At 40.3% G+C, this 22,904-nt stretch overlaps 1 protein-coding gene across 5 annotated transcripts; it reads left to right on the top strand.

The window, feature by feature from the left end:
• Positions 1–11: 11 nt before the first annotated feature.
• LOC101475573 (vitamin D3 hydroxylase-associated protein) lies at positions 12–22,826 on the top strand. 5 transcript variants are annotated; one of them, XM_076880265.1, is made up of 15 exons: positions 12–361; positions 2,427–2,540; positions 2,709–2,849; positions 3,024–3,157; positions 3,565–3,771; positions 17,596–17,636; positions 17,749–17,873; positions 19,145–19,270; positions 19,351–19,448; positions 19,678–19,777; positions 19,870–19,913; positions 20,019–20,058; positions 20,134–20,242; positions 21,138–21,271; positions 22,362–22,826. In XM_076880265.1, exons 1-15 carry the CDS (start codon positions 113–115, stop codon positions 22,482–22,484), a joined length of 1,785 nt encoding a protein of 594 aa, XP_076736380.1. In that variant the 5' UTR covers positions 12–112; the 3' UTR covers positions 22,485–22,826. The 5 variants fall into 5 exon arrangements, with proteins under 5 accessions (XP_076736380.1, XP_012775590.2, XP_004555097.2 ...); XM_012920136.5 differs by lacking the exons at positions 17,596–17,636; positions 17,749–17,873; positions 19,145–19,270; ... (5 more) ...; positions 21,138–21,271; positions 22,362–22,826 and adding exons at positions 3,856–3,896; positions 5,746–5,870; positions 5,998–6,123; ... (5 more) ...; positions 7,380–7,525; positions 10,199–11,273; XM_076880266.1 differs by lacking the exons at positions 12–361; positions 2,427–2,540; positions 2,709–2,849; positions 3,024–3,157; positions 3,565–3,771 and adding exons at positions 10,326–14,646; positions 15,867–15,980; positions 16,563–16,703; positions 17,034–17,167; positions 17,305–17,511.
• Positions 22,827–22,904: the final 78 nt, after the last annotated feature.

Genomic DNA, 22,904 nt, shown 5'->3' with positions numbered 1-22,904 from the left:
ATACAGTTGTCAGTCAGGCATCTAACTGTGAAATAAACTAGATTCCAAAAAACCCTGGGCTTCTGAAACAACCCGGGCTTAAGCCCAGTAAGCCTCCCTACCCGCTCCGCCGATGATTTACAGCCCCAGGACAAAGACGAAAACCACGCAGAACACTGAACCATTTATTAAGAGAGTGAAGATGGACAACTGGACAGCGGCTCTGCTCACTGGTGTTGCCTGCATTGTGGGATACCTGGTTGTGCGGGTGAAAAAGATCAACAGCCTCCGACAGGCAGAGGAAAAGATACAGAGAGCCAGAAACAGGAGAGATGAGAGCTTGCAGCGGGCAGAGCAGGCGGTGCTCCGGTACAAACAGTCGGTGAGAGTTCAGAGCTTTAAACACTGAAATGTTTAACTTTTTCTTTAGATAGAAATCAAAACAAATTATGTGCTTTTAGTTCAGACCTGGCACTGGTGTCAAGCCAGCCTCCAATTCAAGCATTGCAGTCAAGCCAGCCTCCACTTTGTTTTACATTCCCTGTGTATTCAAAGTATTATGGCAAAAGATGTTGAAACCTGATTTCAAAATAACATGTCAATATTAAAGCCATCTCCTTTTGGATTTCAAAGTAAAAGCCCTGTGAATTTTCATTTTTGAACTTCTCTTTCAATGACTTCAGAATGCTCTTTACTCATTCACTGCCATTGACGTCTATAGATGTCAATTGAAAAACTTACGTTGACTGCCATTGACGTCTATAGATGTCAATTACGTTTTTCAATGGGAGGGGCTAGAATACAACCTCGGGCAGCTTGTCAGTGAACATCAGACTGCTTGAAATGTATTTTTCACAAAAAGCTCGTTTTCTCCCTTTTTGTGGTCAAAACAGGAATTTTTGGTGGAACCCACCTCTCTTCTACAGCTGATTACTAAAGAATGGAAAATGGTAGAAACAAGCTTTTTTTTTGGATGGAAGAAGAGAGTCTGTTCTTCATTTTGGTAGGTTCAGCGTTTATATGATCATAACACACAGTTTTCTGTGGCTCTTCAAAAATGAGTAAAAATGCTCAAAAACCCTGGCAGTGAATGAGTTAAAAGCAAAAGTCATATTTACAAAGACTAGTTGCATTTTATATCAACACTATCCAACCACAGAAATCTGAAATTGCCCATATTTGACTTACTCTTCTAACGATTTCAAAATGCTCTAAAAAGAAAAATTCTTGTTTCCACAGGATAATTTCACTCTGTATTTACAGTATAAAGCCCCACAGTGATACCATGTCAATATCAAGTCAGTCTGATTTTACTTTCCAAAGTAATTGAAATTGATATGGTAACATCGTGAGGTTGTATACTGTTGATCTAAGGTGAAATTATCCTGTGGAAACAGGATTTTTTCTATTTAGAGCATTTCAAAATCGTTACAAAAGTAAGTCATATACGGGCAACTTCAATGGGCCATTACCTGCCATGCTGGCAGGAGGGCTTTTAAACATGAGCATTAAAATAAAAGTTAAAAGCACACCAATAATATGCAGCTATTCTAGGTCGTTTGTTTGATTTTGGTCCATATTGACACAATAGCATTACCAGTTGCAGTTGATTTGTTGATTGCACATCAGTGATGTAAATCTCCTGTTCCACCACATCCTAAGGGTGCTCTGTCAGATTTAAATCTGGTAATTGTGGAGACCATTTGTTAGGGAAAATGTTCTAAAACACTTCTTCAGTAAAGACTCAGAGAAGAGAAACACACAGAACTTCTTGCTAGCAAGGGCAGCCTCCAAACTGAGACTCGCGCTGAGAAACTGCCCCGGTCTTTATTTTATACTTCAGTGTGTGTGTGTGTGTGTGTGTGTGTGTGTGTGTGTGTGTGTGTGTGTGTGTTGCTGATCAAAGGGTCATATAACATGAAAGCACAAAAGGTACATCCTTGGTCACAAAGACGGTAGTCTCCCCCACCCTAGATGGTTCACCCTAGATAACACGGTGAGGAAGTCCAGCAGTTAAAGCACTTAAACTAAAACAGACATAGCTACGTTAATCCTACCGTAAAACGATAAAACAAGGTACGAACTCTCATGCTCCCAGGACGTGGGGGTGCATTCCTGGAGTGCGCACCAAGCCTGCAGCCTGTTAGAGATCACACATCCTGTCACTACACAATTAATTATATGCCTCTAAGCATACATGGTTAAATATTTCCTAATACAAATAACTACATGCAGTATTCTACCATATGCAAACTTATATCACTAAAAGATTATACTGACTACTAAATACAATTTTCCATTGACACCATTTAAGCACTGTGAATTGTCATTGTCACGTTTGACAGAGTTTGTAAAGAAGTGGAAAATCTCTACATTCATATGCTTTTATTTGTTTGCTGCAGCTTTTTTAATGACATAATGATTCTGTGTGGGTCTGTGTCTTCTAGCATCCGACAACCGACTCTGCTTTCATCCTGACACTCTCCCTGTCTGAGCTGACACAGCAGCTAAAGGAAGGCTCACTTACCCCCGAGGATGTGCTTTACTCTTACATGGAAAAGGTTCAGTATCCAACATGACACAAATCTTTCATAATAGCTCAAATACACCAAAAGGTTCAATGTTTCCAACAAGAGTTCAATATTTTACAGAGTGATTACAAAGATCAAGGTCCCTTCAAGGTAGATAAGTTAATCTCAATCTGTCTGTGCTTGTTTCCTTTCCAACAGACTCTGGCTGTAAACAAAAAGCTGAACTGCTGCACTGAAATTTTGCTGGAGAGTTTGGACCAGCTGACAACTGTTGGCTCCAACAAGGATGGTCTCTTGTACGGAGTTCCAGTTAGCATTAAAGAAAATCTTGCATTTAAGGTATTACAAAGGTTAAATAATGCAAATATCAATTGCAGGCCTTCTGGTCAGTATTTCTAACTAATTTCTATGTTATGTCTAACTTATAGCATTCCCAAGCATTATTATTCACATCTTTGAAGCACCATTATCATCTTTTTTCTTCTTTCTTTCTCTTTTTTTTCACAACACAAGAATCATGACTGTTCTTGTGGTGTGATCATTAACCTGGACCAGCCCGCTGAAAAGGACAGTGTGCTTGTTCAAGTCCTGAAGAAACAAGGAGCTATTCCCTTTGTGAAAACCAACTTGCCTCAAGGTCTTTTGAGGTAAATCTTTTATCGGTGATTGACATAAATCTAGAGCCAATTTAAAAATACCGGTGTCTGCCATTTCTGCCCGTCAGCCTCCTAGATGCACCTATGGCATAAATTTGAAAATCCGGGTAATTTTTAGAAAAGCTGACCTATGACCTTAAGGGCGAAGTCATTGAGATTCAAAGTCATCCAAGATTTTTAGAAGATACACCAATTCGAAATTCCTATGTCACCTCACTTAATTCTGGAGTTATCACATTCACAAACTTGGGTATCCACTCTGCCCACCTGGAGGGGTGATGACAATACCCCATCTGCCTTTTATGTCTGATGTGGTTAAAACTCAGTCAGTTGTGTTTGCTATTCCACATGTGCATAACATGCAAAGACTTCTCACCTTCTTGTCTGTTCAAATTCAGCTGTGACTGCAGTAATCCTATTTACGGGCAGACTGTGAACCCTCATAACCCCCAGAAGACCTCTGGAGGTTCAACTGGTGGGGAGGGGGCTCTCATCGGGGGAGGGGGCTCCCTGCTTGGTATAGGCACTGATCTAGGTGGCAGTATCCGTATTCCTGCATCCTTCTGTGGAATCTGTGGTTTCAAACCAACAGCGGGTCGGCTCAGGTGGGTCTCATTCAGTCAGTTTCCTGGAAATTTATTATACATTGCTGAGAAAAACTTTTATCTCACCTTTTGTGTAATGATTAGTTCACAGGGAGTTTGTCCAACTTATAGAGGGCAAAAGTCAGGTAAGTGACATATCTACTTAGTAGGGGTGCAACGATACACAAAATTCACGGTTCGGTTCGATACTTTGGTGTCACGGTTCGATATTTTTTCGATACAAAAAAAATGTTCATGCCTTTTTAATTTGTCATTTATTAAAATTATAAATATATATTTTAACTCAAAAGTACAGTTTTTAAATTTAACCCTAACCCTTGTGCGTGTTTTTTATTTTGACAGCGAATGCGCACCTGCGGACCACTTATGTGCAGCCCTGGTTATTTAGCTCATCATATCACAGCCACAGAAATTCTTTTGTCCATGAAACCATAAAGCTGCACTTTCTTTTTGCCTTATAGTCTGATTTGTCATAACTTCTCCGTTTTGTGGTAAGCTTTTCCTTGGCTGTCACTTCTTCACCCTGACCTGTCTTATTTGGCTCAGCAGAACTGAAATATATATCCTGCTGCTCTTACACAGGCACTCACATAACGCTCAGCGATTCTCTGCGCGATCAACCTCTCACATGTTTAAGCTTGCTGTGGGAGATTTCACTTGTCATGTTTGCGTAGTAAGCTAACGATTGATAAGACGATGTCAGAGGAATTGGTGCACAAATTATCGTCACTCACCAATCAGTGCTGTCGCTCTCTATACACAGTTTGCGCGATTGCAAAGTGAAAGCAAAAAAACAAGCGCAAATTCAAACGTGATTTCAATATGTCACATATTGACAGTGGCTCACCGATGCCAATGACATAATTACCCAGCTACATTTCTGAAAGAATGCAAAAGCATTGACATATATTTTTCCTTCCTACGATAGGCCGACGGGCAGGGAAGAGATAGATTTTGGTAGCCCGACTGGAAAAATCGCTAGCCCCGGGACGTCGGGCTAGCGATATTGCGAGCCCTGTATCTGATTGAGGAATCACTCATCTTTGGAAAAGAGAGTTTATTACAGAGAAATGGCTCTTTCCAAAGTAAAAGCTATACTATACGCTTCTTCTGGGCTATATTCTCAGCAGCATATTAAACATATCAGGTCCCCATAAGGAGAATCATGTGCTAACGGCTGTCTAAATGACTCGGTTAAAGTTTGTAGCATACGCGCTTGTTGTTTTTGTCTGCTTCCACTTGTCTTTGCACTAGGATGATGTCGGCGTAAATGTGCAGTCATATTCGTTGTGTTCCCACTAGTGCTGTCAGGTTAATCTCGTTGAAATGACCTTAACGCCACAACACTGCAAATCTCCGTTAACGAGCTACCCCTGATCACCCGTGCATGGGGCTAGACGGCCAACACGTTAACGAGCTAACTGCGCTAACGCACTAGTTCCCAGCCATGTAATTGAGCATTGCATGGCACATCCAACATACTGTTTTACTTTAGTCCATGACTCGCTTACCTTCAGGGTCATACGTCACATGAAAACCAAAATAGTTCCAAAGGCCAGATCTGAATGAGGGTGGGGGAGGTTCAATTTTCCATGTTGCAAGGAGAGCTTAACTTCTGTCTCGCTAGCTTGCCCTGCGCTCTTCCTTCTGACAATGCTGTCTGTGTTGAGCGCTCAGTGGATCTGCGCTCAAAAGTGCAGCCTAGGCGGAGTAGTCGAACGCAGATTCACTGAGCGCTCAACACAGACAGCATCGTCAGAAGGAAAGCTGATAAAATAAATTACAAATTTTGTATTGTTCAATACATATGCGTACCGAACCGAGAGCACTGTATCGAACGGTTCAATATCGATACGAATATCGTTGCACCCCTACTACATATATACAGAATCAAAATTGGGATACTGATAGACAGTCCTGGGAAAAAACAGTCAGGGAATTTTGTTTACTGCTTCTTGTTTCATGTTAAACTAGTGCTATCTTCACCTGGACCCATGGCAAGAGATGTGGACAGCCTGGCTCTGTGCATGCAGGCACTTCTTTGTGACCACATGTTTTCTTTGGACCCCACTGTTCCACCATTACCTTTTAACATGGAGGTGTGTCTTGTACTGTGGGATTCATGTCACTTGTTGATAATCCTTTGTTGTAATTGCCTGTGCATATATATGCATAAATGGTCTCATTTCATGTGAGCATTAAAAACAAAAAGTGATTCCCTCTTAGAGATACAGAACCACCAAACCTCTAAGGATTGGTTGTTTGGAAAACGATGGCTACATGCATCCATCTCCAAGCATGGCCCGAGGCGTTAGAGAGGTGAAAGCTCTGTTAGAGCAAGCAGGACACACAGTAAGACGTCACCACACACACACACACACACACACACACAAAAACAAAAACAAAAACATATAACAATCATTTTCAAGTCATGTTTTTTAATGTTGGCTTTTGTTTCTCTAGTTGGTCCCTTACCATCCACTGAAGATGGATGAAATTTTCCCTGAACTAATGGTAAAGGGTTTTTTAGCAGATGGAGGTACCAGCCTGTTAACCAAACTGTGAGTTTTTTCTTTTAACAGTTTAGTTAATAGGTTTTTAATACCTAGAGATGCTGCCATTGTCTTCTTGAGCACACGATGGTGTTGACTGGTTTTGAAACTATTCCATTAATTAGTTAAGTATCTCAAAATAGGCTTTTTTCTTATGTGCTAATGAGCCCTTTCTTTTTAGGAAGGGGGGACCCGAGGACCCTTGTCTGAAGGGACAGTTTCATCGTTACCGTCTTCCTAAGTGGTATAAGACAATCCATTCATTTCTGCTCAAATCTAAGGTAAGCCCTCCAATTCTGTGACAGACACATACAAAAATAGTCAAATAGATGGTCTGTTTATTTAAATCACCGGATTGAGTGATTTAGCAGAATAATGCATACCTATCTATCTATCTGCAGTCTCCTCGTGTCTCTGCCAACATGAGGGCTCTTTGTGGAGTTCGGTGAGAAAGTATTCTTGAAATGTTTTATTTGTACTTCATCCTTTGTTAGATTTTCATATTATACATGTTCTAGGAATGATATGCTTCATTTTTAGATCTGTTCCTGAGCTGTGGAAGCAACATGCTGCTGTTGAGGTACTGTCAGCTGATGATGCATGGTCACGTATGAAAATCTGAAGATGAAATTGAGATTTCCTGTGTTTTCTTTAGGACTACATTCAAGAGACAATAGCACATTGGAGGAGCTGCAACATCGATGTACTGCTGTGCCCTGTGATTGGACCAGCCTACAACTTGTTTTACTGTAGCAAAATTCCAAGTATGATACACTCAGTGCAAGTGACAACATAGTGTTCTGTTTATCACAGTTTGTCCAATTTCAGCCACAAAACACTTGCTGATAAACTCCCTGTTAGAGAATGGATTATTTTTTGTGATTTTGCATTGAATCACAGCACAACTTTGACTCTTTGATTGTAACTGCTTTTTTTAACATTACTTTGGCAAGAGCAGCCTGACAGCCTGGACAAATAAATTTCAATATTAATTATTATATTGAATATTAATAAATATTCTACATAATAATATATTTATATTTTCTGTTATTTCAGCTGCTATTAGTTACACAGTTGTCTACAATCTCCTTAACTTTCCTGCGGGTGTAGTCACTGTTTCCACAGTGACCGCAAAGGATGAGGAGGAACTCAAGCACTATAAGGGCTGTTATCAGGACATGTGGGACAAACTCTTCAAAGAGGTAGGCAACATGTACCAGTGAGATAAGACTGATTGAAAACATAGTCACTCGTCAGTTTATTTGGAATGCTACACAAAGATGTGATTAAAAACATACAGATTACCAAGTAGGGATGGGAATAGATAAGAATTTAGCGATTCCAATTGCAAATCAGTTCTCTGACCTCATTGGGTTCTCATTGGCTCCACTTTGAGAACCACCATTTCTAAGCAGCGTATCAAAGACATTACACTCATGCAAATTAATTGCATTGTGTGAGGTCAAATGTTTCTGCCTGTTTGAGGTGTATCAAAGTTGGTGTCATTACTCAAAAAAGAGAAAAAGAAAGAGGAAAGTAACACATGCCAGTGAGGGATGACTAATTGAACACATAGTGTAGTTTAAGCTACTGTGACAGCAGGTTTTCCTGCAGAAATAATCTTCTGGGAGACACAGATGTAAAGCTTAAACTATAGATAATTTATTATGGCTAGATGAGAGATATCATGTCTCCAATGTAGCACATGCTTGGAATATCTCACCCTGAAGGTGTCCAGAAGGCATCCTAATCAGATGCCCGAACCACCTCAACCGGCTCCTTTCAATGTAGAGAAGTGACAGATCTACTCTGGCTTCTCTCGGATGGCTGAACACCTCACACTACTTCTAAGGGAGAGTCCAGTAATCCTTTGGAGAAGGCTTGGATCTGCGATCTTGAACTTTCGGTCACAACCCAAAGCTCATGACCATACTCCTCCCTGACTCAAAGTAGGCACTCCGTCCTTTTCTGGCTGAAGACCACAGTCTCAGACTTGGAAGTGCAAATTCTTATACCCACCGCTCCAGTTAGAGCTGGATACCACAACCTGATAAAGCCAACAGGAGCACATCATCTGTCAAAAGCAGAGATGAGATTGAAATGAGTCATGCAGGAGTTGTTTAACTACATCAGTCAAGTGAGGGTACCAACCGTCTCAACCAGTCAGTGAGAACTCTAACATACAGGCAGCAAGACTGTAACCACTGCCCATAAGTTTCATACATTACATTCCACCTCCTGCATGTGAGGGGCCTACAGGAGGGCTGCAAAGTAACTTAAATGTGAAAGTAAGGTTGAAGTGGACAGTCTTACTCTGTATCTGATTTATATGACTATGATAAATGAATGAATATTAGCAGATTATTTCAATTGTGCTGTTGTAGACACGGCCGTCAGAGTCATGTTCCTATTACACCTCTGTGAAGATTAAAAAGGGTTTGTTACTGCAATTTAGACCTCTGGAAATATAAAAGAAAGAATATAAAGTACTAAATAGTTCTTGTTTTTCAAAATCAGCCATTCTCCATTTTGCCAATTTTATATATATCTATATATATATATATATATATATATATATATATATATATATATATATATATAGATATATATATATATATATATATATATATATATATATATATATCTATATATATATATAGATATATATATATATATATGAGCGAAAATTGAATAACAGCTCACGGCGGTCTTGAGTTCTCAGAATTTGTTCTTTGAGCTCACGGCTCTCCAACGGGAGATTGAGAGACCAGTGTCGGACTGCTAGAACGGCTTTGAAATTCACGTAAGTTGTTCGCACTAAAGGAAAAAAACACCATCATTTCATGTAGCTACCATTTCGGCAACAGCTGTGGTCTCAAGGCTGGAGCTGAACAAAACAAATTCTCCCGGATAACGGACGGTGTTTAGACTCTTCCTCCCCTATCCTACGCAAAGCCACTTGGGTTGGCTGGAAGACTGTTTACTTAGCCTGGCAGGGCAAAGGATACTCTCTCAGCTGAACTCTGGACATACACAGATATACATTCATCCCCGCTCCCCTTCCAAATGCCTTCAATGCTTATCCCCTCCCAATGCAGACGGTGGATCACAGGGAACCAGCGCATATGCTGCAGGCCTGGATGCGCTGTCTACAGTGGCTGTCTCTCACCTTTTATCCATCCCTGTTGCTTGTCATGTGTTTCTATGGTGTATTAAGAGTTTTTCATGTACTATGCGCTGAGGTGTTTTTTTTCTGTTCTCAAACTGATCCCCCTGTTGGAGCTCAGTCTTGGGGGAGTTCTTTTTTCTCCTTGTCTTTCCTGATGTTGTGCATTTTTCCATTGTTCGGTCCCGGGTCGCTGCTCGTGTAGCTGACCGGCCAGCTACCCAGCCTGACCTGTCTCCCCAATGTGATGTTTGTCTATTGTATGTACGGTCGGCAAAGTCAGTCTCTTAATCTCCCCTTGGGGATAAATAAAGTCTTCTGAATCTGAATCTCGGTTGTGGGTAACTGCAACTGACAAATAAAGGCTATCTCATCTCATCTCATCTCATCTCATAAAGAATGTCCAATAATGGGCAACCCTCCAGTGCTTTCGGAAAGGTCATTGCCCAATTTGATCCATCCTACACAGGACCAAGAACTGAACCAGATCAGACTATTGTGACTCCAAAATTTGTCAGTGTTTTGTATCATTTCCTTGTGGTTCTGTCATTTATTGTCTCATCTTAGTCTTTTTGCAGGTCTTCTGGCCTTGCACTTATACATAATCTGTATCTGAAATTCCACAGTTTGTCAGTAGGTGAAGGCAAAAGACTGTGGTATGTTCAGCTGCTGAGCGTTAAGTGACAGGTGTGTTTTTTTTTGTGTTCAGGCAGTGACTGGAGGCGAGGGTCTGCCTGTGGCGGTCCAGTGTGTTGCTCTGCCGTGGCAGGATGAACTCTGCCTGTGCCTCATGAAGGAAGTGGAACAACTGGTCAAACAGAGCAAGAAGTAAAGCTGCTTTCATTCTGAGTCTCACATGAAAGACTGCAGACTTCAGAGGAGACACGTTAACTTGATGTTAGGTTTTGTATTGTTGATTGCCAATTATGCTTAGAAATATTTAACCATATATGCTTAGAGGTGTATAATCATTTGTAGATTGAAAGAATGTCTCATCCTAGGAGGTCTGTAACAACTCTGTGTAGCATGAAGAGGGGAGTGCGTTCACTCCTCTACAGAGTGTTCTGGCATAAGATCACACACCTCCTAGGAGAGGTCGTATCTTCTCTTGTTGATATATGGCAAACACACGTATATCTCATTAAGTATAAGAGCCTTTTGTTCAGATGGACCCGCTAGACTCCTGGCACCAGCTTTGGGGAGTCTTCACAGGGTCACATCTTGACCTCACACAGATCACACACACACACACACACACACACACACACACACACACACACACACACACACACACACACACACAAAGGCAAGGTACTCTTTGTGTGTATGTAGACGTCATATGTTCATGAACCTATGCATATTCATGTAACCTCAATAAAAGAGCAGTGTTACGGGAGAACGGACGAGAGCAACTGGGGTCAAGCGAAGGAACGGCGTTTGTCCGGTTCTCTCCCATGCACGAGAAACATGAAGAACTTTGCCTACTTCGTGTCTTGCTTGCTGTGTAATTATATTGTCCTCAACGTTCCAGCGAATAGGTTCAAGCTACAAACCTATCACTTGAGTTTTCCCCATAAATGCTATTTAAATGTGTCAAAGGGTTGAGCATCCTCTGCACTGCCAGTAGGGTTGACTGGGGTTGGTTGTCACACTGTTTCACTTGCATGCATTGTTGATGATTGAAACCCTTATATAGGATTGGTTGTCACGAGTTTTGGGCTTTGTTGTCACTTTGTTGTAATTATCAAGTGAGCTTCAGTAAAAAAAAAAATGTACAAACAAAATGTAGAACTTTTTCAATTTTTTGGAATTGAATTTACAGCATGTAATAATGTAGCCAAAAAAACAACAGAAGAGAGCAGCTTCCACATTCCACGACTGTATTTTGAACTCATGTATTATTGATATTATTGAAAAAAAAACTTCCAGAACTTCCATATAGCTTTTAGAAGACAGGCTTTTTGTTCAAAACTTCCCAACAGGTAACCTGAGCAGTAGTGAGCAAGGCAGTTTAAACATGTGAGAATTAAAACTGACTCAACTGCTCCATGTTTTAAGTCTTGATGCACGCTAGATAATAAAGGTTTCTCCGTTTTAGGGTTGCTAGTCTTGATCTAGCAACCCTTTAACTTACTCAGCTACTCAAGTCAGTCATGACAAATGTATACCCCTTGATAAAAGTATGACCTCTATAAACATTTTTCAATTCAATTCAATTTTCAATTCAATTTTATTTATATAGCTCCAAATCACAACAACAGTCACCTCGAGGTGCTTTATATTGTACAGTAGATACAGAGAAAAACCCAACAATCATATGACCCCCTGTGAGCAAGCACTTTGGCGACAGTGGGAAGGAAAACTCCCTTTTAACAGGAAGAAACCTCCGGCAGAACCAGGCTGGCCCACTTTGCACCAGAAAGAGGTCGCACTAAACAACAGCAGCACGTTTAAGCTTGATCAGCTGTTGTTAGAATTTATTTAATATTAATTACTAGTATCAGCTGATGTTTGCTGGAGCCACAGCTGTAAAGCTGCTGGTCATGATGTTGGTTTGGATATGTGGTGAGCAGTGTTGGGACTAATGCGTTATTAAGTAACGCGTTACAGTAACTACGTTATTATTGTGGTAACGAGCACGGTAACTAGTTATTATGCCAAAACCAGGAAGGCGTTACTCGGTACTGGGATTTAAATAGGCTTGTTATTCGTTACTTCGTGTGGTGGCTATCGCAGAGCTTCCACAGATTCAATAACATTAGCAAGTGGTGAAAGCCAGCAGGTGGATGAAGGAAAAGGGAGGCAAGAGGAGAGACCCGAAGCGGCTGCTGGTCCGAGTGTCAGGTGAACTGAACTTCAGGTAAGAAGTTATAACCTGCAGTCTCTCTGGGTCAGATATGAACCAAGTTTAGGTGGAGTTTATTTTCGTTGTGTTGACTTTTCCGTACTGCGTACTAGCTAGCATGACAGAGTTTCTATACAGCTGGGTGGGTGCTATGTTACTGATGTTGAACTTTATTTTGTTCATAAGGCTAATTATTAGAGTTGCCAACCGTCCCGTAAAAAACGGAATCGTCTCGTATTCAGAGAAAATATCAAGCGTTTGGTATTGAGGTGAAAAGGAACAGTTTGTCCCGGACTTCAGCTACAATGAAAAAGACACAAAGCTGGATTTATTCTGTCTTTGCTGCACAGCTGCCTCTTCTTCTTTCATTCTCCCCCCTCCCTCTCCTGTTTCTACTTCAATCATGAAACTGATCAATGATCAGCTGATCGGCTTTTCTCTCTTGTTTATTTATCGCCCACTTTGCGCCAGAAAGAGGAAACCAGCGGATGTCGCGGTAAACAGCAGCAGCACGTTTAAGCTTGATCAGCTGTTGTTAGAATTTATTTAATATTAATTTCTAGTATCAGCTGATGTTTGCTGGAGCCACAGCTGTAAACCTGCTGGTCATGATGTCTACATTTTAATAAATAATTATCTGAATCTTACAACCAAACTTTTTATCTGATGTAAAATGTATAGAAATCCATTATTGTATTCAGTAAATATTAAGTCTAGTATATGCCCTAGTAAGTTATGGTATTCTTTCCTTTGTTAAGATACCATCTGTGCAGTCTGCAATTCTGTTGAAGAAAGATGTTAAATCTATTTAATTACTGGAGAAAAATAATAGATGTCTGTGCATTTGTTTTATACGTGCATTAAATTAAAATCGGTTTTGTCAGTAAAGCATCTTGAGGCAGAGGGTGGGGGAGTGGTTTCCTATTTTTCTTTCTTTTCTTTTTTTGCTGGGAGGTGGCAACCCTATTAGTGAGGTATATGTAATTATAAATTAGGTTGTTTTATAGTTTTGCTAAGTACTGTTTAGAATACCAGAATAGGGAGGATGGTGTAGGTTTAAGTTTATTATAAAGGCTTTATGGCTTTTCCTATAATACCATGGTGGGCCGGTAACTAGTCAAAATGCCCGGGCTGATTTTTTGTCCCAGTCCAGCCCTGATCAGCTGTGTTGGATCAATGACACATCTAAAACCTGCAGGACACCGACCCTCGAGGCCTGGAGTCGCCCACTCCTGCTGTAGACATTAAAAAGTCCATAGGAGAGATGGTAGCTGATTAAACAAGTGTTATGAGATAATAATAAAATGCAAAGATTAGTGACAGTGCTTGAAACCATAAGGGAACAAAACTGTGAGAAACAAACTTTTCTCTGCCTGTGAATCATTCTTGCCTCTCTTCCTCCTTCCATCTCCTGATCTCATCTATCACTCTCCACTTGCTGTGAATCTGAGAACAAGGCACAATTTGCTATTACATTGATCTATTATTTAATTATCCACACTCTAAAACTCTTGCACCTATAATTCATAATAAAGTAATAATAGAAAAATGTTATAGAACCAAAACATTGCTGGTGTGTTTATGTCTGGCAAAAGGTGTGGCAAAGGGCTGGGAGACCTGAAGTACCACTCACAGCCTAATTGGATAGCACCACATGCTTCATTGCCTGGGGGGTGTTTCATGTTTGTTTAATTGACTTGTATTAGTTGGTTATATGGCAGCCATTTTATTTTCCCCGTGTGTGTCATTTGGTTTAGCTAAACCAGTGTTTAAGTTCCCCCATTTCAGCAGGTCAGTTTATCTTATGTTTGTTTGAGGTTTTGTTAATTATTATCTTGAGTTTAGTCTATTGAGTTGACCTCTTTTATTGGTCTTCCTGTTTAAGTTTTGGCTTTGTTAAATATATCTTCATGTTTTTGGGTCAATAAAACCCCCTTTTTGAATTAAAACAGCTGTGTCCTTTATGCTTTACTGCTTGGTCCCTGACAACGATTTAGGCACAACAGCGCCCTCTTGATTAGCATACTTAAGCCTGACTAAGGCTGACCTGTGCCGTTTAAAACTGGAGTTGCGGTGACAGGACAAAGATGCAAGCCTTGCAGAACATCCAGGATTTTCTCAAGGGAGTGAAGATGGACAGTCAGAGGGCGGCTCTGCTCACTGGTGTTGTCTGTGCAGTGGGATCTGTGGTTGTGTTGGTGAAAAAGATCAGCAGCCATCGAAAGGCAGAGGAAAAGATCAGGAGAGCCAAAAACAGGAGAGATGAGAGCTTGCAGCGGGGAGAGCAGGCGGTGCTCCGATACAAAGAGTTGGTGAGAGTTCAGCCTTAATTTAGGAGTTTTTTTGGGGAAAGTTTAACATTGAATTTTCTGCTTTTAGTTCGAACCTGACATAATTTATCAGATCACTGACAGCTTTTGTTGTCAGCAGGCTTACCTTGAGCAAAAAAAAATAAACTTAGCCAACAAACACAGCGATAATAACCTACTGCTATTTCTAGATTGTCTTTTGCATTTACACTCTGTGGAGAAGTTATTTGAGACACCTTGCTATTACTGGATTAGATTGCCTTTTCTTTTAAAGCCACCCCCCAAATTCTTCCTGGCAGAGATTCAACTAGTTGTTTTCTTAGAGTTTTGATCCAAATTGACACAAAAACATAATACAGTTTTGGTGAGTTGTTGGCTGTACATCCATAATGCAAATCTCCTATTCCAACACACTATAAAGGTCCTCTATTTGATTAGATTCTGGTGAATTTAGAGACCAGAATCAGAAGAAGAGTACAGTGAACTCAATAACACCAAGAAGAAGATTTGAACTTTGTTACATTAGTGCATAATCTTGCACTAATGTAGCAAAGCAGCCATCCGAAAACGAATACAATCAGGTATTTGTTTTTTTCTTTAGAAGTAAATATGGTTTTTCTGTTATTCTAAGGAAACCCTTGCAGAAGCTACTTTTCTGCCCGTGATGTGATTTATAAGCATAATAAGAAATACAGGAGCCTGTCGATGTTCTTGTCGAGAAGCCACTAAACTTTTGAGTATATGTATATCAACATCAACAAGGCATTTTCAAAACTTCAGTAGATCAGTAGCGTTTAAAATACTGAGATCGGAACATCTGGCACTGACAGTCATGCCACGTTTAGTCACATAAATCACGTTTCTTCACAATTTTGATGAATCTGAGCAGGTCATCTTGAACATGCTTCCATGCCTAAATGCAGTGAGTTACTCAAAATGCTTTTGAGCAATTCATCCCTCTGATAGGTCCATACAAAAGTCAGTGCTCAGTTTTCTTGAGCCTGTTCTGGTTCTATTCACATTGTTGTCTACACAATTTACGATGGGTTTTTCCTTCTATACGTCTTCATTGCTGTTTATTTCATCATTAGCAAGCTGTCTTTTATTCAATTTGGTAGGGAGATGCAACACTGGCAAATAAAGAATCTTGATTCTGTAGATCCATACCGTTTTAGTTCTTTGTTGCAGCTTTTTTCTGACATGGTTCTTTGTGTGTCTTCTAGCATCCAACCACTGACTCTTCTTTCATCCTTGGCCTGTCTTTATCTGAAGTGACAAAGCAACTGAAGGAAGGCTCACTTACCCCTGAGGATGTGTTTTACTCTTACATGGAAAAAGTTCAGTGTTCAGCATGACGCAAAGGTTCACTGCCTAACACAGGAGTGGGCGACTCCAGGCCTCGAGGGTCGGTGTCCTGCAGGTTTTAGATGTGTCCTTGATCCAACACAGCTGATTCAAGAGGCTAAATGACTTCCTCAAAATGTCTTGTAGTTCTCCAGAGGCCTGGTATTGAACTAATCATGTGATTCAGGTGTGTTGACCCAGGGTGAGATCTGAAACCTGCCGGACACCTGCCCTCGAGACCTGGAGTTGCCCACCCCTGACCTAACATAACACAGAGCTTACATAATGGATAAAATAGAGCAAAAGATAATGTCTACACTAAATAATCAATTTCATTTTCCAGTCTTGTATCAGTGTTCTACTTTAGGTATACTATCAGCTAACTAGGTATTTCTTATTACTTACACTTATGTCTTTGCTACGGTTAAGGTTTATAGACATATTTATGAAAGCAAACCAGATTTATGTGCCAAAGAAATATTTGAGTTTCCAAAAAGACTTTGATATTCCACAGAGGGCTTACAAAGATTGATATGTTTGTCTGAATCTGTCTGTGCTTGTTTCCTTTCCAACAGACTCTGGCTGTAAACCAAAAGCTGAACTGCTGCACTGAAATTTTGCTGGAGAGTTTGGACCAGCTGACAACTGTTGGCTCCAACAAGGATGGTCTCTTGTACGGAGTTCCAGTTAGCATCAAAGAAAATATTGCATTTAAGGTATTTCCCATCTACGGAAGAGGATTAGGACCAACGAAAAAAAAGTGGGCACGTCTTTTTTCTTCTTCTTTTCCAGAATTCTGAGAAAAGTAGAAAAAAAAAAGACGTGCCCACTTTTTTTTCGTTGGTCCTAATCCTCTTCTGTACCCATCAGTATTAGTAAGTATGTTATAGAATAGAACAGAATGCTTTTATTGTCACTATACAGATGTACAGTGAGATACAGAGCGTCTCCTACTCAGTGTAAACAGGACTGAGTATAGTATTCTCGAGCATCATAGCTCAGGTATTTGATGTACAATTATTGTCTTTGTTTTAATCCAACACTAGAATCATGACTGTTCTTGTGGTGTGGTCATTAACCTGGACCAGCCCGCTGAAAAGGACAGTGTGCTTGTTCAAGTCCTGAAGAAACAAGGAGCTATTCCCTTTGTGAAAACCAACTTGCCTCAAGGTCTTTTGAGGTAAATCTTTTATCAGAGATTGACATAAATCTGGAGTACATTTAAATACTATGTGCACTTATTTAGTTGTCTTTGCCCATTACAAGTGTGCATAATATGCAAGGACTCATTACCCATATGTCTTTGGCCACATTCAGCTATGACTGCAGTAATCCTATCTACGGGCAGACTGTGAACCCTCATAACCCCCAGAAGACCTCTGGAGGTTCATCTGGTGGGGAGGGGGCTCTCATCGGGGGAGGGGGCTCCCTGCTTGGTATAGGCACTGATATAGGTGGCAGTATCCGTATTCCTGCATCCTTCTGTGGAATCTGTGGTTTCAAACCAACTGCAGGTCGGCTCAGGTGGGTCTCATTCAGTCAGTTTCCTGGAAAATTATTATACATTGCTGAGAAAAACTTTTATCTCATCTTTTGTGTAATGATTAGTTCACAGGGAGTTCGTCCAATTTATCGAGGGCAAAAGACAGGTAAGTGACATATCTACTTACTAAACAAAGTAAAATGTGACGTTACATAACTGCTGTAATGTTCCACAGTCTGGGAATATGGTTTACTGCTTCTTGTTTTATATTAAACTAGTGTCGTCATCTCCTGGACCCATGGCAAGAGATGTGGACAGCCTGGCTCTGTGCATGCAGGCACTTCTTTGTGACCACATGTTTTCTTTGGACCCCACTGTTCCACCATTACCTTTTAACATGGAGGTGTGTCTGTTGATGACAATTTTTGTAATTGCCTCATACAGTGGCAGTATAACACCCTTGTAAGTGGACATCAGGCCCTTGTAGTATGTAGTATTTTGGTCTACACAACCCAAAATGTGATGTCCACATATGTGGACGCCAGGTGCTAGGAGGTTAACCTGAAAGTTGAAGGTGAAATGAAGACTGTTCAGGATTATTTTACTGGACTTTGACCAGATAGTTACTAAATGTTCAAACTTGTAAATTAATGAAATGGCTTATTGTCTTAACACACTTATTAAATGTATTAATGTCTTAGAATAAACAATACATTAACATTTATATTTAAAAACAAGTTAACTAAAGGCCATCTTTTCCTTTCTTCTTTGGCTCTCGGAGGAGGCGGGCGCACTTTTTCTCCTCTCCCTTATCTTCCCTGCTTATGTCCTTGTCTAGTCTCGTGGTTTTTTTTGTATTTTCCCTGGAACACTCTCTCACAGTCTGTTCTCTAAAATCTAAAAGAGGAATTATGGATTGGATCAACTGGTCTCTGAATGCAATTGACACCCCTTTCTCAACGAGAAGTTTGGGCTCGGGTGAGCCTGAGTGCTGAAGATATCTACCTATTCGGAACCATGGTAACAGGGTTCTGGCTGATTGGAGCTGGCTTGGCCCTGAGTTATCGAAGAATTAAGGAAGCGGAACTGGCTGTTCAAACCCCCACAAGGCTGCCCGCTGGGATTGGAACGATGGGAGAGGCGTGAGTTTCTCAAAATGGTCTTATTGAGTCAGCACGGATAAGATCTTGGAGAGGCTACGGCTGCTGTGAATACTCAGAATAAGATCTCTGACTGCAGACTGGATACATCTCGGAAGGGCTAGCCCGGAATAACATCTCTGGGCGCAAATTGGATGACATCTCGGGAAGGCACACTGCCGTGAGTTCTCAGAATTGGCTCCTTGAGCACAAGAAATGACAACATCACAGAACGCAAGTATGGCGAAGCTCGCGGCTCTCCAACGGGAGATTGAGAGACCAGTGTTGGACTGTAGAACTGCTTTGAAATTCAAATGAGCTGTTCGCACTAAAGTAAAAACCACCATCACTTATGCGGATACCCCTTTGGCGCCAGCTGTTTACACAGCTGTTTTGGCTGTTTACTTAGCCTGGCAGGGCGAAGGACATTGTCTCAGCTGAACTATGGACATGCACACACATACATATACTGATACTGCAACTGACAAATAAAGGCTATCTCACCATCTCATCTCTCAAAATGATTCACCCTTAGATATACAGAAGCTCCAAACCTCTAAGGATCGGTTATTTGGAAAGCGATGGCTACACGCATCCATCTCCAAGCATGGCCCGAGGCGTCAGAGAGGTCAAAGCTCTGCTAGAGCAGGCGGGACACACAGTAAGACGTCACCACACACACTGATTGCGGTCAAGTGTGTTATGTGAGCCATATGTCTTTAATATTATTTATGTCTTTAGTTTGTCCCTTACTGTCCACTGAAGATGGATGAAATTGTCCCTGAGCTGTGGCTTAGGGGCTTATTGGCAGATGGAACTACCACCCTGCTACAAAAACTGTGAGTTGGATCTTTTTTTTTTTTTTAATAATTACTTAATATGTTCTTGTTAACTTACATCATCTAATAGCTAGAAATGTAATTTTTGTTTCAGCGCTAACCAGTGAACATCGCCATTCTGACATTATCTATAGGGCACATGGGCTTGTGCTTCTTTTTGGAACCATTACAGTAATTTCTCTGACCAGATTACTTTCCCATGTGCCAAGGATTCCTTTTTTAATTTTAGGGAGGGGGGACCTGTGGACCCTTGTCTGGAGCCACAAATTTTTGTATACAGGCTTCCTAAGTGGTTGAAGAAAATAATTTCATTCTTCCTCAAACCTGTGGTGCGTTGTTTCGTCTTCTGACAGATGTATATGAATTCATACATCAGTTTGATCTTGACAGTTTATTCTGATGAAACTTTTTTTTACCCCAGTCTCCTCACACTTCTGCCAGAATGAGTGCTCTTTGTGGAGTTGGGTGAGAAAGTATTCGTGAAATTGTTCATTTGTGCTTGAATCTCAGTTTCTTTGTTACATTTCCATGTGCTAGGAATTATATCCAAACGTTCTGCTTCATTCTTAGGTCTGTTCCAGAGCTGTGGAAGCAACATGCTGCTGTTGAGGTACTGTCAGCTGATGATGCATGGTCACATATGAAAGTCTGAAGGAGAAATTGAGATTTCCTGTGTTTTCTTTAGGACTACATTCAAGAGACAATAGCACATTGGAGGAGCTGCAACATTGATGTGCTGCTGTGTCCTGTGATTGGACCAGCCTACAACTTCTTATACTGTGGCAAAACCTCAGGTATGGTACACTGAGTACAATAAAACAGCATAGTCTGTGCGTCACTTTGTTCTCAACAAATTGTAATCTCAAGGTAAACTATAAGATGTTTAGTTTTAAACATAAGTCACAAATAAGATCAGAAATATTTTTAGGTGACTGTTAGTTTTCTAAAATGTACATGTTCCAGAGATTACAGCTTTCCTGTCATTTATTTTGGAAGAGCCATTTCTGAGAGATGCTAGTCTGTTACCCCTGAAGGATGTCACCTGACATACAAAAAAACATGATGCAGAAAGTAGTGTTGATTTTGGGATCTTTTTGTTTTTACAAGACATTCCCTCTTAGTATTCAGTGAAGTCCCGAGGAGAGCGGTGTACTAAGTTTATGGAGAGCATTCTGCTGTGGTTCAAACCTGACACGGACAAATTTTTGAAATTTTGAACTGGAGCTGACTTTGTTACATTTGCATTGAAATATACACTGGGAGGTGTTGTGATAAGAAAGGCAAAGACATTCCAAAGCCCTGCGATGCTGAATAGAAGGCATTTGTACAACTTGATGAAGGCTTTCATGGGAAAGTTGCAATTTCTTTCAAGCCAGATGGAGAGCAACATTCATCCAGAGCTGTTTTGTTTAAAGATTCACAAAGTTCCACTTATTAGTGCAGCCCTCCAAGGCAGTTGTAGTTTCACATGTAGCCCCTTGGGAAAATTTATTGCCCACCATTGCTATAGAGATTACTCAGTTAAGAGAATTACATGTAGATTAGAACATTAAGACAAATGGCAATGTGAATGCATTTTTATTAAAATTTCCAAATCATGAGTTGATGAAATGGCAACAAAATTTGTATTGGTTAAAGAAAGAATTCTCTTTCCGTATTCTTCATCATTCAATGTTTTTTTTTTTTCAGTCAATACCAATTACACATTTGTCTACAATCTCCTAAACTTTCCTGCCGGTGTAGTCACTGTTTCTACAGTGACTGCAGAGGATGAGGAGGAATTCGAGCACTATCCCGACAAATTTGACAAGGTTTTAAAAGAGGTAAGTGAAACATACCAGTGAGGGAAGACTGGTGAAATATATGGAGCTGGATCTACTGTAAGACTAGGTTTTCATGCAGGTATAATCTCTCAGGAGACACGGATGTGAAGCCTAAACTATAGATGAATTTATTATAGAATAAATTTCTGGGGGGGTTTCAGTCACCTGCATCTTTCTGTCCTGGACCAGCCTGGCTTGTTAGTGGAAGTTAGGGCTCTTAGGTTTTCTAAAAGTGAGGTCATTTCTGAGCTTCTTTAACAGGATAGAACTGTGATGACCACGATAATGTTATGATGCCATAGAACTTACAGCTGTTGACCTGTTTCACTAATGTTAAATGTCCAATATGGGTGACCAATCAATAGTGTCAGTAAGAGATCAGTGGACCTTTTACTTGATGTCATTCCCCAAATCCTCTGTGTATTTCAAAATGGCAATTAAATTAATGCAACAGCTCTATATTGCAGCCCTGATAAGTAACATCATGTGAAACATTTGTGAGGCACGTAATTTTATTCTGAATGTTACCGATTGGGTAAGAGAATTTTTTTAAGTGTTTTCACAGTGTTGGTTGTTTATTCTAATAGTTGGATTGAGAAACCACAATGGGCACTCAAAAGCATCTCCACTAAATAACCAACAAATTAACAAACAGATGACCAAAACTTTGACAATATGTTTAAAGTTAAAAAGCCCTTAGACTGGGAACATTGAAACCAGCATTTTTTTTCTTGCATTTTATTAAAGAAAATGCTGTATAAGAGATAGGGAAACCAGCTGCCTTTACATGACTTTACATTATGGTTCCGGGAGCATTTATGTACTTAGAGATGTCCAGTGTGGTGGTGGTGGGTATAATGATTAAACAGACTCTTTAACACCAACATGTAAAAGGCCCATCCATACACAAAACCAAGAAATGAAACGTATCAGACTATTGTAACTAGAAATATTGTCACATTCCTTGTTGCCATGCAGATATACACACAATGTATTAGTAGTTTCAGAGTTTGTCAGTAGGTGGATGAAGGAGACTGTGGTGTGTCCAGCTGCCAAGCGTTAAGTGACAGGAGTGTGTTTTTGTGTTCAGGCAGTGACCGGTGGCGAGGGTCTACCTGTGGCGGTTCAGTGTGTTGCTCTGCCGTGGCAGGATGAGCTCTGCCTGCGCCTCATGAAGGAAGTGGAACAACTGGTCAAAGAAAGCAAGAAGTAAAGCTGCTTTCTTTCTCAGTCTCACAGGAGAGGCTGCAGACTTCAGAGGAGACATGTTAACTTGAGTATTTCCTGTAATAATGAGCTAATCGAGTCATAAATGGTGGATGAATCTTAGTAGTACAAGTACAGTCTATTCATTTTGTGTTTATTTTGGTCTTTGGTTGTTTCCTAAAGGCTTTAGGAACTCTAACTCTTTCATTTTTCATCTTTCTTTCATACATTCATTTAATAAACCATGTGTTTTTTTTTGTCTTGCTATCCCCATCTATGCTTTATATTTCTTTATATCCATAACAGCAAACATGCTAGATCTTGTTGAGAAAATAAAATGTGAAATCATTAGGCAAGTCTGCTTTATTTGTATAGACCAAAATGACCTCACAGACAATAAAAAGACCAAAAAGCATACTAAACAATA

This window comes from Maylandia zebra, linkage group LG23, assembly GCF_041146795.1.
Source record: "Maylandia zebra isolate NMK-2024a linkage group LG23, Mzebra_GT3a, whole genome shotgun sequence".
Taxonomy (NCBI): domain Eukaryota; kingdom Metazoa; phylum Chordata; class Actinopteri; order Cichliformes; family Cichlidae; genus Maylandia; species Maylandia zebra.
Note: the sequence above shows the minus strand (reverse complement) of the source record. Positions and strands in the feature narration are given on the sequence as shown.